General features: G+C 37.6%; 1 protein-coding gene across 1 annotated transcript; it reads right to left on the reverse strand.

Moving 5' to 3' along the window:
• Positions 1–203: 203 nt before the first annotated feature.
• LOC141901692 (T-box transcription factor TBX20-like) lies at positions 204–9,297 on the reverse strand. The gene is made up of 8 exons (XM_074789108.1): positions 8,753–9,297; positions 5,098–5,311; positions 2,962–3,235; positions 2,572–2,739; positions 2,415–2,491; positions 1,692–1,712; positions 1,456–1,586; positions 204–1,007 (listed from the first exon to the last, which is right to left on the reverse strand). The coding sequence occupies exons 1-8, from the start codon at positions 8,934–8,936 to the stop codon at positions 622–624; spliced, it is 1,455 nt and encodes a 484-aa protein (XP_074645209.1). The 5' UTR covers positions 8,937–9,297; the 3' UTR covers positions 204–621.
• Positions 9,298–18,325: the final 9,028 nt, after the last annotated feature.

Below are 18,325 nucleotides of genomic sequence, written 5' to 3' on the forward strand. Positions count from 1 at the left end.
CTTTTACTCGCTACTTTCGTCCAATAAATCGACCAGTCATCTCTTCCCCTCTCCGAGGCGCGAATCCCAATGTTTATAATGGCGGCTTTCCTTTTTAATAAGAATTCCTTGTTCAGCGAAAAAATAAAGACACAAATATTTCTTTTGAAAATATCATCTATATATTTATTTCCTCTTCTTATAATTTCATATAATATTCCATTTTAATTCAAATATATCACATGATTACATTTAGATACGTTTATATATAATAGTTTCTTTTCTCTTCCACTCTTGTCGCATAACATATACGTTTTATAGATTTGGAATTTATTCATAGTTAGCAAAAAATCAACCACTCTTTATCGCAAACGCATAATAGACAAATCGATTTTAAATTGTAAATCAGTTTCTCACATTGAGATCAATAAGCGATATCTTCACTAAAAACCCCGCCATCTCCCTGATATTATTGGTAATACAATCTACATCAACACACAGGGAAATAATGATGCCTTGATCATTTTTTTCATCACACATTTTTCATACTTTACGCGCCATCAACAACAATCATCAATTTGATTTTTGATATTGAAAAAGCAATGATAATTTCTCACCACCGACTGAGATAAATTCGATATCTTAAGAATCCACTCTTTTTACTTGATTCGGATTTAGATAAGGGTGAAATCTGTTGCCGTATAAACTAGTGTATAAGGAAGCCGGTGATGGCGCTTCCTGTCCCGCTGATACTGAAGGGTATAGCACCGATGCCGCGGAACCTAATTCGGATAGACCTATCGGATTGGAGCCAGCGGCGGCTGCGGCGGCCGCAAACGGGTGGATAAATGTTGGTAAAGTCATCGTAGAGTTGTTTAATCCGAATAAACTGCCGTACATCGAGTAAAGGGAACGTTCACTATGGGCTCCGTACAATCCCATCATTCTAGAACCCATCGGTCGCCACGGCGATAACGTATTTTTATGCCTTTCACTCAGTTCGCTGTTACTATTTGCGTCTCTTTCCCCTAAAAAGATTCGTTAATGTTCGTTAATTGGACAAATAATCGTGAACAATTCATCAAATAGCTCCAACTGTCATCGTCCATTTGCTCCTTCTTGGATAAAGGAAACTGGCTGAGAGTGGGCCTGATAAGAAACTATGCTAGAACAGCCACCAAGCCAGACTGGGTCACCACACATGACCAATCACCACAGCTGACTATAGTCCCTTACAAGACAAAGCGACATTGCCATAACTCGGTGGTGTAGTGGTTAGCACGCCGGATCTGGACGATACAGGTTTCAGGTTCGAACCAACCCGATGTTCTTGGTTGATGTTGCAAGCTTTTAGTCAGTGTTTTTCCAAGATGCCTTTTCATGCGGCAAGTTATTTTTTAATGAAAAATAACTACCCCTGAAAATGCTTAGCCACGGACCTGAAGAGATTATGGTTAAGGCATTTTTTAAACTTACCAGCTTTAGCTATGGCGCTATATAGTTGTAATCGTACGTTAGGATCGGAACATTCAGCAGCCGATTCAGCGTATGACCTGAGCGGTGATCGCGCGTATGTGTGATGATGGATCAACGTCTCCATACTCTCCCTGTAATAGTTACATCATAAAAATAAAAGGAGAGGAAATTTCGCTTCTCACAATTTGAATCTTGTCAAACGTCTGATCGCGATGTTTAACTGAAATCAAACTCACCTGGGATCCACGAATAGATGGCTGAAAAATACAAAAAGATACGTAAATGTATTGAAACGATTCATAATGTGATTTTAACGCGAAATGATTTTCTAAGTTTTTTAAAGGGAAATTTCTATTAAATTACCGAAATAAATGTACATAGACATGAATTCTAAGTAATTTTAAGATCACATTCCAAACGCAAATCGTGACATGAGTAGCAATGTGCCTTCTCAAACTAATCTCAAGAGTTTCTGTAGAGAGTTTTGCGTAAACATCTCCGATAAAATCCATTAATTAAAGGCGATAGTATAATAATAAAGAACTTCCAGTAATATTACTGCAGTCTATACGATTATAAAGGTGCGAATGTCAGCCCACCCTGGTGTTTACGCTGAGGAAATTAGATAAACCGAACTGAGGTGAAAAACTGGCAAATTTAACAGTTCAGATTACCTGCCGCCCAAACCCACTTCAAACTGACATTACATGATCATTAGCAATAAATTGATTGCGCGTTCACTATCTTTGTAGTAGACAGAGAAAATATTCTTGTTTATTACGGGAAAATATAAAGGTATTTTTGCTATCTCATTTCCCGAGTGTTTCGAACACGGATGATATTTTATCAAGATGAGAATGATGGATGGGAAACTTCGCGTTGGTATTCGGTAAACCTTATTCCACGCGAGATTTAGGGACCTTTTACGTATTTAGTTGTTTATATCGTTATTCAATTACCTTTCCATTTCGGTGAGTCTAGACGAATCTCTGAAACCTTTGGCAAATGGATTGCTGTCTATCTTAAGCTTAGTTATCTAAAACAAGAAATCGGCCACAGTTAAAGATAGAATACCCAAGTTTAAATCATCAGAATTGTAGAAGCACACACACTTACAAGTTGATTTTGATAAGCGGTTACAGCAATAAACACAGTTTCTGGAAATATGAATGTTTTGAACTCCTCTGCGTCCAAACTTTGTATATTATGTTGTCCAGAACCATTGTCTTTCTTTTTGACGATATGAATCCGAGGTTGATATTTATGCATCGAATTCAAAATAATCTACAAGCAGAATGAATATACGATTCTGAATATACGATTTCTTTCCACCCATTTCCACGTGGATAATCATCTCACATTAATTTCTGGGACAAATTTGAACTTTCACCCGCGGTACCTCATTGCCAATCAAGTACTGTTAGCGACTGGGTAAAGGTTAAAACTAGGCCCAGGATTGCAAAGACCCCACTCTCATTATATAGTTACATTGAAAATGTCTCTTACATGACCGTGTTTGTCCATCATATTATTTGTGAGTTTTAGTTTCTCAAATGATACGGTCTGTTTTAGAAGTTGATCGCCACTATAAGGTGAATCAGGATGCATGTAGAGTCGCGTGGGTAACGGAGGATCAGCCTTGCCTGCCACTAACCACGACGAACGATGATAAGCGTAACGATATCTCTTATTATCGACTGGAACGATATCCATGAGAACCGCGTATTTAGTATCAGCTTCAAGACCGGAGAAAGACACTCTCAATGTTGGAAACATTCGTCTGAAAATAGTTGTAAAAATGAAATTGAATGCTTAGAAAAAGAATATTTCATTAATGAAAGGATTGCTTAACTGAATATCACAATCATTCTAATATCAAGTTTTTTCCTAATGCGCATTCCTAAAGTTTTTTAATTTAGCTATATGATCAATAGGCCCGCATTTACCGCCTAAAATATCATTCCCATCTCCTATTGGCTTAAAGTTTCGCATACGTCATCTACTCGCGGCGTGTCAATATTGCTATCAGTTTCGAATCCCGAAAATTGAAATGCACCCTTTGTCTTTATTGAATGCATGCCAGCAGAGTATAGGGTGGAAACGGTGAAGGCAACATAAAAGTGTTTTTTAACGTTTTTGTAACTGCGCAATGTGACTAGCTGGCTTGTTGAACTTGGTCTTATCAGGGCAATAAGAGTTACATGTTCGTAAGGGGGATGTGTTTATAAAAACTGGTGATACGAGCGCCTGGAATCTGCTTATCACAATAGTAACTAATCCGTGTTGTTGAGTTTTCAGACAGTTACAATTTTCAGCACAATGTTTGTCGGCTTCACACACAAAATCATCACTAGCGATCAAACACCGTTTCAAAGGATGTCAATTTGAAATAGTATAACTCCCACCTCGTATTCACCTTTGGCGATATTTTCTTTTTTTAACAATACCAGGACCACATGGATGCGCTTCAAGAAATTTATATTTTGTCCAATCTGTTGGCGGCTTAGACCAGGGCGTACGATGCACAATGTGCAGCTATTGCTCCCAACGAAAATGAATGGGGTTGAACTCGAGGTAAACTGATTTATATTCAAAGCAAATAAAGAGGTTCCGTTTTCGCTAATGTCCATAAGTAACTTAACACCAAATCGAGGAGACTTGTGTCGATTGAATATTTTCACCGCCAGTTTGATTGATGATTTCCTGTGTCTGAGAAAACGCTCGAACTTTTGATGTTCAAGGCGCGGACGCATTTCCCATGCAATACTCTCTGTTACAATGTATCGGCCTCGGGGCTTCTGATTCGAACTAGCTTTCACTATAACATATTTACGACCGCCAAAGGTCGCAATGAAAACGCATTAACATGTAATTAATATAAATAATGGCCCTCCTTATCGATTTGATGGTCGATTGTGCTTTGACTGAAATAACATACAATGATTCTTATTTATCTTTAGTTATGAAAAAATACCGTGGAAGTTTAACGAAATGTACATATTAACATTCCAAAATCATCAAATCATCGCAATGAAAAACCGAAAAGATTCTCAGGAATGCGCTGTTTGATTTTTTGTCAGTTTTATGATATAGTGACAAACAACTGAAACATGTTTTCGCTGGATGGGTTGCGAGTCCTTTCATTTGACTAATATAAATGAATACACTCGTTTTAATACGAGTAATATCGTTGCGATGTTAACAACGCAATTCCATCTTGTGTTCAATAATAGCTAACACACCCCTTTATTTTCCTCATGATCGATACAGTAATAAATGTCAACTGTATCTATCTATAAGTCATGTAATGAATTGTTCGTTACTAACAGGTGATTTCTAACTACCTTGTTATTCGTAATACCGCTACACAATTTCACTTGTCTCATAAATTGCCGCTATTGTAGCTCTGTCGCCACAATCTCCTATTTGTCCGTGTCTACAACAGACAGTCGTGTGTTTCTGTGGCCCCCAACTTTTGTCCCCGTCAAAAGGATGAGTTTCCGAAAACAGGCGTGGTCGACATTTGAATATACCCTTCAGTTAACCCCTATCGTAGCAAATTCCAACTCAGTCACAGCAGTGCAATGCACTGAATCAGTGGGGGATGGGACGCTTCTGCAACGACCACTTCAAAATTCCTACCTGCCAGATTTGGTGATGATCATTTCAGTTCCCAATTCGTGAAATTTGTCCCAAAGATCTTTCGTTTCTAGTTTACAGCTGATATTTGCTAGATCTTTGCTTTCCGGGATACACGGTCGTAGACTGACTGTCGGGGAGAGGTCCTCCGGTTTTGGACTGACGCTTTTCTCACGGCTTACCTTCGGTACATTATCCGTCGTTTCGACGAGTTTATCTGAAAATCATTCAATTTAGAAAAAAATCATAGCATCAGTTGTTTTTCAACTCGGTATATTCATATTTTCCGATTATAACTGCGACGCCTATTACGGATAAAATACTACGAGAATTTGGGTTAGATTCAGTGTTGATCATTTTCATCTCAGTTTATTACAGAATTCACGAGATTTTATGCGTGTGGTATTTCGATGACTTAACCCCTTTATTACGCTTCATATCAGCGGCATTGATGGCAAAATGGTTTCGTATAGTTTTATACATTTTGCGTTGATTTACGAGAGCCATCATCGGAGAATGCACAAAGCCGACTGTGTCTAAGTTATCTACCTGCACGGATTTTCATGATTTGATGTTTATACCTCCACCCCCCGATAACGAGCATTTTCTGTTTAAAGAATCTTCTTGAAACCTTGTTAAAACATTGGTTTATTAATGATGGCGGTAACAGCCACGTTGATGCCGCAATGAGGTGTTTGGTATACGGCTTATTTCGATACACACGGGTTTATATTCGTTGGAGTAAGAAAGAGTTTGAAAGTTCCAAGTTCACTAGACATATATATATATATATATATATATATATATATATATATATATATATATATATATATATATATATATATATATATATATGTATATATATATATATATATATATATATATATATATATATATATATATATATATATATATATATATATATATATATATATATATATATATATATATATATATATATATATATATATATATATAAAGAACCTAATAAAATAACCGCGTTATTGCACACAGAAGGCAAAGATATAATTATCTGATGCAGCTTTTTAATTCAATGAATATCTTAGAAGTCGAAATAAACAAAAAATGATTTTTAGTGAGGGAGCAAGTCTGGCAATCAAGCCTTTTGAAGAATCAAATCACCTGCCTTATGTTAAGTTTGAAGTTCACCACCCAAATACAACCAGAAGGAAGTAATCTATGTATCAATTTTCATATATGAGATTTGGTTATGGTGAATTCGCGTGTGTCGGGATTGATAACAGTTATCGAATACTCAGCTGGGGACATTCATGATTCCCATTATTCAACTATTTTTTATAGGAATTTCTTACCCCCAGCCGTGTTTTGGATTTAGTGGTCTCGCGTTGACTGACTTCAAAACGCGATATCGTATAAATGTCGACTTTCCATTTCGAAAATTTCGAATGGCACTGGCAGGCGGGTATGACCCAGACGGTTGTTCTAGAGGGGACAGATTTTTAAGACTTTTTCCATATAAAATAATCAGATTACTTGTTGATTAACGAGTGTGAATTGGCGTTGAATAAACATTTGAAATTTCACACACCATCCGAGTATAAGATCATAGTCTGCAAGTATATTTATGAGCCGCCGAAGAGGTTACGCAAATTGCGAAAAACAACATCGAACAGACTCGAGTTTGATCGGGGATATCAGCGTATAGCTGACGAAAGGCCATTAAAACAATAATGCAGACAATTATTTACGAACGATAGGTCAGCTCCGGTTCAATTTGCAGTCGAAATATTCCATTCGCTGTCGACATTCAGTGACAAATCGTGTCGGAGAACCAAATGGAATCGCTTCCGCGAAAATCAGTGGTGATGATTTGCACTCACTTTATCTAAGTACAATATAATACGGCTAATTTTACGCACTTATTTGGTTTAGAAACGATGTGCGTGGTAAAGAGTATGTTTTTGTTTAGGTCCAAAATAATGAGTGTATAGTACATCAAAATTCAATTTCCACATTCGTGTTTATAAATAGTTGTTACAATTGATGCGAGTGTTGACGGTGTAAAAATTCGACACCATTTTTCGGTTGAAACCGTTGCGCACGATCTTTCAGGCAATGTACGTGACCACACACGAAATGTCACAATTTTTGTGTGATGAATGTATCATCAATCACGCCATCAACAATTTTGTATGAAAAAAGCCCCCTTGACAAAAGGATTTCCAGACGTTCTTTACACAACGAAGACGTGGGACAGGTCAGTTTTTAAATCAACCTGCTTTCAACCTCAATACATATTTGATCAGGAAATCGAGGTAGAAATTCAAATGCTCGACTGTCCATGAAATTTGGAACTGTTGATACAGACCGTTACAGTCTTGCAGCCAAAAATATAAACTGATTTGAATGTGTGTTTATGGCAGTTTTAGTAAGGTTTCTGTAAGGATTTTCCCGGTATTACTGTGTCTGTACACCTGCTATTACCAGACAAACGAGTTTGTTTGTAAACATCTCTGTAACAGTGTGCTTAGAAACTTTTTTGAAAGTTTGACAATCAGAGGTCAATGCGGATGACGGATGAGTCTGGTGATTGGTCGAGTCGTAAAGCAGTTAAATAGTGATTATTGAACAAGTCTGACGGCAGTTTAAGTCGATTAAAATGAGGGTTTGTTGACAGTAAACTGCGCTCTAAACAAAACATTGCAACCAGAAAGAATAGCTTTGCTGATTGTGTCGTAAAATATCGGGCCACCATGCTGTTGTTACTAAGTCAATTGAGTTCACACTTCTGGGTGCGAAGTCTACGTACGGCAACTAAAACTGACAAATTATTATGAAAAGTTCAGATTCTTGCAGAAAATGGCTTCTCAGTTTTTTGCGCTTGACAACAAGAAAAAAATAACCAGACTGATAAAGGTTTTCATCTCTACTGCACAGTGCACGGTACGGTGCACGGTGCACGGTGTGGTGCATACTCAGTGGATAACTATCTAATAAATGTAAAAGTTCCGTTCGTCCGGTTGAGAAATATAAAAAAAAATCTGTTTTGTCCTCGTGACTAAGCGATAATCCCATCATTTGCATATTTCGATTAGCGATCGTATAACAGATAACAATCGCTGACCCTGACCATACGCAAAATTCGGCTGCTAAAAACCGTATCGACGGAAAATTACGAAACCTTCCTCTTCGAGTTATTCTTTAGATTACTTTCCAAATTATAGACGTGAGTTTTAAGCGTTATTCGTCGCAATATTCGAGATATAAAAAGTGAAGAAGATTGACCCGCGGATTTTAACGGTATTTATCACTGAGTCGATTCTATGACAGGCGTGGATATTTCATCAACTATTACTCATCATTATGTCCGCGACAGACATCAAATTATCGTCGCCCGAACAAAGATCGCTAAATCTCCACATCCTGTTTTCATTCATACGAATCATTTAAAAAAGAACTCTTATCAAGGCGATCCATCTACAGGAGGAGGGTATGTACGTTTCTGGGACTTTTCCCGCCAAAATATATCGTATTTTTGTTAAGTATATATCATTCGCGCCAAATTTCAGTCACAATAGGCCCACAGACACGAATTAATTGAAATATTCACATTCAAGAAATTATCGAATGCTAAAAGTTATCTTTTATATGTAAAAAAAACATTATCATTACTTACCTAAAGGTGACCCAGATGATGGTTGACTTCGTTCATCTTTTTGCTCGTCTTTACGACTACCAATGATGGCTTCAATTGAGAAAGCTGAAGCTTTACTAGACATGATCTGTTTCGTAGGTGGTGGACTGACGACATTTCCTCGTTTTTCTTCATCTTGCGAAATATCCTTTTCATTCGTATCCATCTTTTAAATCGAACGATCGTTAACCGTAAAACGCCGTTTTTCAATGAAATGAATGTTTAAGCGATCAAGCGATTGACATTGGCTGAACTTCGACGACTGTTCTACGCGTTTTTTTTCTATATTGAAGTCGTTCCCGGCAGCAGCTTCGATGAGATCCTCCAAAATATTCGTCGATATAGTATCCGTTTGACGAGAAAAGCTGGTAATATTAGAATATCGCGGTACAAAGTGACAAGGATCCTAGACCGACTTTCCTTTTTTCTCGAACCCACGATTATGCACTTGTTCCTGAGTTGTGGTTGATCTCGTAGCAGGTGCGCGCCGGGTTAAAATTTGGCCAAATCCACCCGAAACTGGTAGTTATGCATTCTTATTCAACTCCAAATGAATCGAACATGTTCAGTCATTCGCTTTCAATGCGATATTCTTTACGATATCGCGGCGGTTATTGGTTGTCTTGCGGCGGGCTGGCTCGGTCTTTGTGGAGAAGGCGGAGTCCGCATAATACGCTCTACCAGACTCTCAACGCGGAGTCAACAACTCGCGCGGTTTTGATGGACTTTCATATCATCCGAGAATTCATAACGTGACAAATCATCAGTAAACACGACTGCACGAAGGAAACACGAACGGGAAGGCAGCAGTGGATCACACGCTTCGGCACCTTTCACCCGTGATTTTCATTTTTAACCAACATTGCGGAAATCTCCATTCTTTATTGGCGTAATAGCGAATATTAACAAGTTATCATCTAAAAATATCCACTCTTCAGTCGTCCATTTCATAATCATAAATGTATTGCGCGCACGTGGAGACTTCATTCCTAAGGTGAAAAGAATATTCCGAGAATAGCCGCAGCAAATACGTGTTATATAATATCAGCGAAATGTCCCTCGTTTTTGGCGATGATTTCTTTTTTCATTGGAAAAACAAAAATTTGAAAAGTAGAACAGAAGTTGTAAATAAAGGAGAATTTATTCGACAGAACTTGGTTACTAACTAATGTAAAATAAAAACATTTCTTTATACTATACACAAAGAATAAAACACAGTAAAACTGTATCTGCCAGTCGAACGGCGTTTCGTATTATGTAAACGGAATTTGAGAAAAAACCTACATCCTTTTCATGTTCATTCTGATGACAATGTACGGAGCATTTATTTTGACGCAATTGAAAAATATTACCGTAAAGCCTTTTACACATCACTTATTTCATCAGATATCTTGTAATAGATGACTTCAGCCATATTGAGTAATTGTGCCAGTTTAACGGTAGCCGTGTGTGATATATGACTTCTGTAAAACATAATTAATATCTTCTGTCAAAGTGGATGCACGATCTTCCATCTGCATCCCTCGACGATTCGACACAAAAATTCCGAAGGCCAAGTAAAAAAGAATCGTGTGTTTTCAACGTCACATAATCTTAACAATTGATAAGGCGCAATGATCGGTCGTCAGGGCTGCGATTATTTAGATATTGGTCACGCTGCAGTTCCACTACGTTCAAAAAACGTTTTCCAATACCTCTAGTTAAGAAAACTTTCAACCTAATGTATTGTTTGTCAGCCGTTTGGGCCTCTTGACTTCAAATAAAGCCACTATACTGAGTGACGAGCTTGTTGAACGAGATACCAAACAAACGTGCAATATGGCGTCGCCTGATGTGGTCACGTGATTGAGAAACCTTTTTATAGTCTTTTTCTGGTCGTCGTCATAATTTTTTTTTTCGCAAAACACTGAATTGAAGGTTTTAACATCATTGGTAGGTAAATTTATCAAACCGTTTCACATTCAAACGTTTCAATACGGAGGCTGTGAATGGCGTGGGAATTTCAGTCATACACAATGATCTGAACGTATTGTCGTAGTTTGTTTCGTCTAAGATTCACCCATCATCAATAACCTAGCTACATTCACAAAATGAGCAATTTCATCAAACTTCACAGAAAGCTTTATAAAACGCATATCTATAAGATCATAATACGCCTAAAAGTATCCGGTAATCGCAACATGTGCCCGAAAAATGAATGCGGGAAAAAGTACCAACGCATACATCGTTGTATTATACTAGAAGTCATGGTTCCGATATCTGTATATATCGTAAACAAACAGTATTCCACACACAATATCGAAAAAGTCTGAAAAGCTCACATAAAACCATTACGTTATCTGTCATGGTCATTCTCGTGTGAGTTAGACGCCAAAAACGGGATAAACATTCAGTGATGAATGGAACGTTTCGTGAGCAAAAAACTATCGTCTGCCTAAAGATCAGTATTTTTTGTTATCAACTAAGAAACAGACCACGTGAAACTGTTACTATTTGTTTATACATTTACACTGATATCAATACAAAAGTGGAGATAAATCTTTATCACCAGAAAGAACTGTTAAAATTCGATGGAAATCGCGAGATGAATTCCGATGCACGCGCAATGGACACTTCTACAATTCGTAGAATACCTAATCTTCAATACATTATACAAAATATCATATTCATATATAATCATTCATATCGTTAACGATCACCTACGGTAGGATTTGGGCATGATTTAAGGTAGACTTCACGAGGAAGATCAAATCTATGAGGAAAACGTCTCGAGATGACGCAAAACATGGCGCCTATGTCGCATTTCATCACAGACACAACGTCGTTTTATCATTTTTAAAACTCTTAGCTAAAAATATCAAACATATGTAAATTCGGAGCTTGAGATCAGGGTCCCGGTTTGAGAGGTGATGTATTTCTTCAGGTCAGATGAGCCAATTCGCCATTGTTCCTATTTACCCGTTGCCAAGTAACCTCATCTGAAGTTCCCACGTTCCATAATGGTGCCTTTCATTTTGCGTTATACCCCGGTTCTAATCATCGATAATACCAGCCTATATAGACTATATAGTAAACATACAAATGGGAAACATAGCGCTTAATGTTAGGTCTAAACAACTAGCGAAAGAATATTTGAAACATCGTTAAACAAGTTAAACTTTAAACGATCTTTTAATCTTTTTTTTCCATCTTAATAAATTCAATATCATTAAACAGAAGCAACAGCGCATGAGAATACGTTATGATTTCAAATAACTGGTATTCAGTTCGTTTACACTTTTGAGCATAAAAATGATAGATAAAAAATAAGAATATGAATATCCAAGTAATATCGGCGTTATTAAATGAAAGTTTGTAAACCGGGATTCTCATCATCATCAGTTACATCTGCAAGCGCCGCTTGCTAACCAAGTTTGATAACGTTGAAATTTACTTGTTTGAATAACTTAATGTTCTGCGACTGAAACTCTATTTGAAAGTAAGATTTTGGTGCATTGCTATTGAAAACCCGAAATTCAGAATGATTTAAGAATAAAAGAATATAAGAATATTCATAATGAAATTATAACGATTATTGCTTTTCTTGCGTATATGTTTTTCTAATTTGATCTAAAATGTCTAGTCGTAACGTCATAACAAAGAAATGTCAAGTAACTAAAATAATAAGTGTTTTAGACAATTTGTGACAGATTATTTCTCGAAATGTTTTTCCTTATCACTTAATCGTTGAGATCAGAGTCGATTTTGGGATTTCGAAAAGACAGATAACAATGGAAACGAAACGATTTAAATTCTTTCCATTTCAAGTAAATAATCGAAAGTTAAAAGTCTTTTGAAAAATGACCGAACCGTTATCAGATAATGAGTACTTACGCGGAATACTTGATAATTTGGAGGTCGGACCATCGTGTGCCCCTGGCATCACTTCTCTCTCTTAATAAGACAGCGGCTGACACCAATATTGGTTAAACACAGACTCTTCCGGTGCTATGTTTAACTCGATCAATCACCAGATTTTTGACACATTTTCCCATGACTTGTAATCTTCTAATTTAATCACCAAACATTACATTGTGCGGTGTTTTTATAGTCTACAACTACAACCGTTTGTCGGTATAGACAAATATTCTAAATATGGCCGAACGGATAGAGAAATACCCTCCCAAAATACAGCAACAACTCATTAATGGATTAACGAAGATTATCTCGATGATTAACGTTTTAACGTGTATAAGTCAATCCATCAAATTTGTTCAATTTGAAATACAAAAATGGCGAATTTCATTATAAATGGTTTTACCTGTGCTTATACAATTGACACACACCACAAAACCATTGGCAGCCAATTGTAGTGCAGTGTTATTGTAAGGGTTCATTGTAAGGCAAGAAAAGATGCGATGATGACGGGAAATAAATGTTTCTTTTATCCGACAGTTTTTGTCGAAAGATCCGGGTGTAAACGGGTCCCGTTATACCCTCCACTCCAATAAAAGAACCAGTTAACATATTATAAATAATAACGTTTCACCGCCTTATACGTGAACCGGTGATATAGGAAGGATCTCTTCCTCTCCTGTGGCCAGGTTCAAACCTCGGCTATAGATGCTCACAGAAACCATCCATCTTCACACAAAACAAACTTATATGAATCACGATGAATTTCTTCCCGAGCTGTCTGAATTACATATGATTTTATCATGAATATCTGAGACATTGAGTGGAATAGATTCTGACATCAGTTTTATCAATTACTGTTTTGTTGAGGAGAAATGTATATCTAATTCCTATTTTGTTAAGTTTTTAGACTATAGCACGCTATGAGCTTCACCCAGCATCGATTCATTTCCAAGAACAATATTCGCCACTTTGTCACTGCGGCGTCTATTTCCACGACGATATCAACGTATTCGTTGTTGGTTTAACAGATCTCAATAATCTCCTTGCAACTTCATAAAATCACGATAGCAGAACGCGAACTAATTGTGAAGCACTGCAAGCAGATCTGGACTAGACTAACGTAATTGGCTATTGATTTTACGGCACCTAATTCCGGGTATCAGGCGACGAATCTAACCCCCGTTAGAGCGATGAGAAGATCTTTTCATCGTCTTCTTCTAGTCACAAGATTTCTCTCTCGGGTCCAGTAGTATTAGTAATATTTCTGATAGTAATAACTCATGTTTCAGTGTCTGTTTATACAGTCTACATTGACCATGGTTTTTTCTTATATTTGTAGCCAATAAATTGGACATAACTAACGCATAACTCCCATCGAATTCTGAGACGGATTCAGTCTTTAGTTTTTTCTAATGAAAAGTCCAATCTGCTTACGTAAATCTACGTAAATGAATGAGCCGAATTAACGACGTGGACCATTGCAATATAAGGACGACAGATACAGTGGTTGAAGTTGAAACGTCAGATCTCTATGATACGCTTCACCAGAACTCGCAGAGTTAAACACATTAAACACCTACAAGCAATCTGTTTAATAGCTATACCAGACTTTTATCATTTTCAGGATAAGTTAATATCGACACGCTGTTATATGATGTTTTATCAGTGGATCTTAATGCGCCAAGAGTCCAGCCATCTGGCCACTCACTCTCTCTCTCTCACTCTCACTCTCTCTCTCTCTATCTGTTGTTTCACTGTCGCCCTTTCTTCTTCATTTCTAGTTTATTCGAACTCTCTATTAGATAATGTTCCCTATTAGCCACATGCAGACTAATTTCGTCGATAGATTCGTAGCTTAATATGTTCGTATTTTTGAAAGTTGTTCATTTCTGTCGTCTCGACATCACCGACGTGGAATAAGTTGTTGTTGTACTGAATTAACGCTGAATTCATATTGGTCATTTTCGAGCCTTTTGTATACTCGACAGAAGTTAACGAGGAGCTGTATCCCAGGGGCTTCATCTTCACAGAAACTAGTCGCGTCTTAAACCGAATTCATTTCTCGCAAATAACATTTATTCAACGCGCTGTGATCTTTTTCTGTCGAAATGTCGGCATTATAAAGAGTAATCAACGCGATTATTTCCTAAACGAGCATTATCCTGGGAAGATGGGACTGACTAATGAGTTGTAACTAGTCAACGGGGGACATATTAGTCTGTTGTTTAATTGTTGATGAAGTGTAAGTTACATCAAGTTAATTCGATTGACCCAAAGTCTCGCGGCGATAACCGCTTTACAGCGGCGCGATCAACAACAAGTCGTAATCAAGTTAAAAACCCCTAACCTTTTCATTACTGGGCAATAACTATTTTTATATGCGATTAAAGAGATCGCAGAGACGCGGCGATATTCAAGCTGAGTATGTTATTTGCCATGCAACTTTTACGTAATGAAGAAGTCATCTTTACCGTACGAAATAAGGTTCTGAAATTTGCTTCAATTTCCACACACGAACAATGGTGACATTTCATATTCACCGTAGTTTCATTTATCCCTTAAAACTTCGAGCCTTCGCGCTTTTACGGTGACGAAAATAATGTTCGAGCAAAAAATAGATTTTTTCGTGTATTTTGTATGGTAATTATCAGCGGTGCGTTCTACCATCATCGCTATGGCAGATCATGCATCAAATTTCAATTTCTGGCTGCTTGATCAACTCATAGAACTCATAAACCTTACCGTTGATACGATCGGTCGGTCAGCAAGAAAATTTCTGCCAAAGATTCATCGACGTGTTTAACAGGCGCATTCAGCTGGATGTGGTGATTGGGGTGCGCTATACACGAACTTCTTCGAAGCGTTCGTAATCGTCGGTTATGATGTATCAATATACCGAGACAGTTTGACATAAGAAGATGGTCCACTTGATACAACCTAGATCACCTTTCCCGGGGACAAAAGCGAAAAAATTGAGTTACTGTAATGGGCTTCTCGGTGTTATAATTATGTGCAGTTGATTTGATCAGATGATAAAATTCAACGATGAATTGGATCTTGATGCGGCCAGATCACGTGGTCAGATTCACGTCGTTCATTTCTAATTACCAGACTTATATCGACCATAAATGAAAATGGAATTTCTAAGTCATATTCTGCATGTTCTGCATAAGTCTTCTACGCAGTTTAAAATGGTAGAATTTTTATCAACTGTTTAATGCCATGAAACTGATGAAATGCAGTTACAGTTTACCAGTTTATAATTTCGTTGGTAGTGTACAAACAAGAAGTAAATTTATGAGGTTTCTACTTGTGAGGTGTGAGATAAAGAGAAGAGAGTTACCGCAGAATCAGTGTGGACGTGGGAACACCTGAATATTGCACCCTTTAATCACCTACACAAAGTCTAGATAAAACTATAGACGTTTCGTAAAATTAGTTGATTAACGATAGTTTTGCTTGTAAAGCCTTCCGCTTCACCGCTCGTTATAAAATAGCGAACGATTTGTTTATCGCCAGGACACTGAGAACCATATAGAAGACCATATAGAAGTGGTTCCGATATTTTGATTTTTTTTCAATGATAATCCAATTTATCAACAACCTTCAACTACGAGACCTGTGCATAACATGTAGAAACAGAAACTGAAAAACGCATAAGAGAAATTAGAAATAAAAACTATAGGGTATAGGAGTGAGCGGTCGCTGTGTGGAGGGCAGTGAGCTCGTCTAGGTGAGCTGACTGGTTTACGCCGCAGAAAAAAAATGTATATTGTTGTTTCTTTCTTTTTGCAGTAACTACAATTTCTTCCTTCGATATCTAGATCATAATATTATACCAGATGTACATATATCAGGATATTGTCCGGCTATGACAGGCTATTCTCGAGAAATCGGACGCGTCACGCGGATTGATAAAAAGAGATATACGACGACATTTATATAAACGCCATCTACATGTACGATTCGACATTAAAATACGTCTGCGACAGAAATGAAGTTAATGTGACTATTTTCTCCGGTTAAGCCGGCGGCATCTGTGATACACTATTAATTCCGAATTCTTTCTTTTCTATTAGCTTATCTCTGTCGGTCTTCTCGAATGTCTTGCACAATAACTGAGACTTCATCCCCAATTAAGACTATCTCTACCAGTCGTAATACCGTCAGATTTACTGGAGTCTGTGTAACACGCGAACCGAGAGCCACATTCTGCCGACTGGATCAGCCACGAGCGATCAATGCACATTTTATCTCTCAAATTAACTGGTTGCCATCCACTCGGATATACCAGAGCCGAATCCCAAGACAGCGCCGCAATCCATTCCAGAAATCCCATTAGAAATTTATAACATTTAAAGGCCCATAATCCAATCGGGTTTATCACTAAATAGAGCTGTGTCACGAATGCTTCCAGACAAATTTCGTGATTGGCTTCGATCTCATTGTTTTGAAATCTTTCTAATTTGATAGCAGTAGTTGGGTCAGGAGTAAATGACACTTTGATCGTTGTGTAAGTGATTTATAAGTAGTAGTCCAATCCATCGTGTCGACTTACAGCAAATTGGCTAATGTTGCATCATAATTCAGGACTTATCGATGCAGAACGTAATTCTTGATTTCACATGTGACATCTGAAATGTCGTATAATTGACCACTTGATGTCATGCTCAAGTTTCCGTATCAGTAAAAATCAACGACACATCCTGAAAGATGTTCTAGAATCTCTCCCTTTCAGGCCCGTAGCCATCCGGGGCCGGGCCGTGTTTCAGACCCTACCCATACATAGCACTGTAGTACGATAACCTCTGTGGTGAACAGATGATAAGATAAAAACCCACTATTTACAAATTAAAAGAAATCTAAAATCGAGAAAATATTTATTGAAACAATCTAAAATATAAGAACACGACGTTTGGATCTCACCCTAGAGATCATCGTCAGGTCACTGTAGGCCCGGGTCTACACTTTTTGCCGAGCGATCTTTTGAGAAACACCTTTACTTCAAATCCATAAACTTGCTGAACGAGTTTGATAGGAGTCTTAACGGGATCAGAACAGAAACAAAACTAGCAATGAGAACACAATGAACGTATGTAGGCCTAAACTATGACTTTCTAAACGTATTTCATTCATATTTTCGTGCCAACAACTTGTAATATCCTGGCTACGCCCCCGTCTTCTCCCTCTGTTAAAGATGTTACTGGAAATAACAGAAAATTGATGGTTAGATATGACACATAGCCATTCTAGTGATTAGTTGAGAATGGGTAAATCAAATTGACTTATTAACGTCAATTTATAGCAGCCTCTGGGTAATTAACTTCCTTGCATGTGGCCGGGCGTCATTTACTGTGTTGTCCTTTTGTTAATTTGCGAACGCGAAATAATTTCAGTCTGAAAATTTTCAATCTCTGTTGTCTCTCCCTCAGGGTGCCGTCACATGACTGACCGGACGGCGATAAATCGAGATAACCAGATTGCGTAACACCCACGAAACTAAAAATGTGTTTATACGCAGAAATTGAGCCTGATTTGGGATTTGGTTAGTTTGCGAACTGAGGTTGGTTTCCGCTGACGTGCTCATGTTGAATAAACTGGTATTATTATGTTTTAATGAACGTGAAAATGGCAGTGAACGCGGTGTCGATGGATTAC

The sequence above is a fragment of the Tubulanus polymorphus genome, chromosome 3 (assembly GCF_964204645.1).
Source record: "Tubulanus polymorphus chromosome 3, tnTubPoly1.2, whole genome shotgun sequence".
NCBI classification, from domain to species: Eukaryota; Metazoa; Nemertea; class Palaeonemertea; order Tubulaniformes; family Tubulanidae; genus Tubulanus; species Tubulanus polymorphus.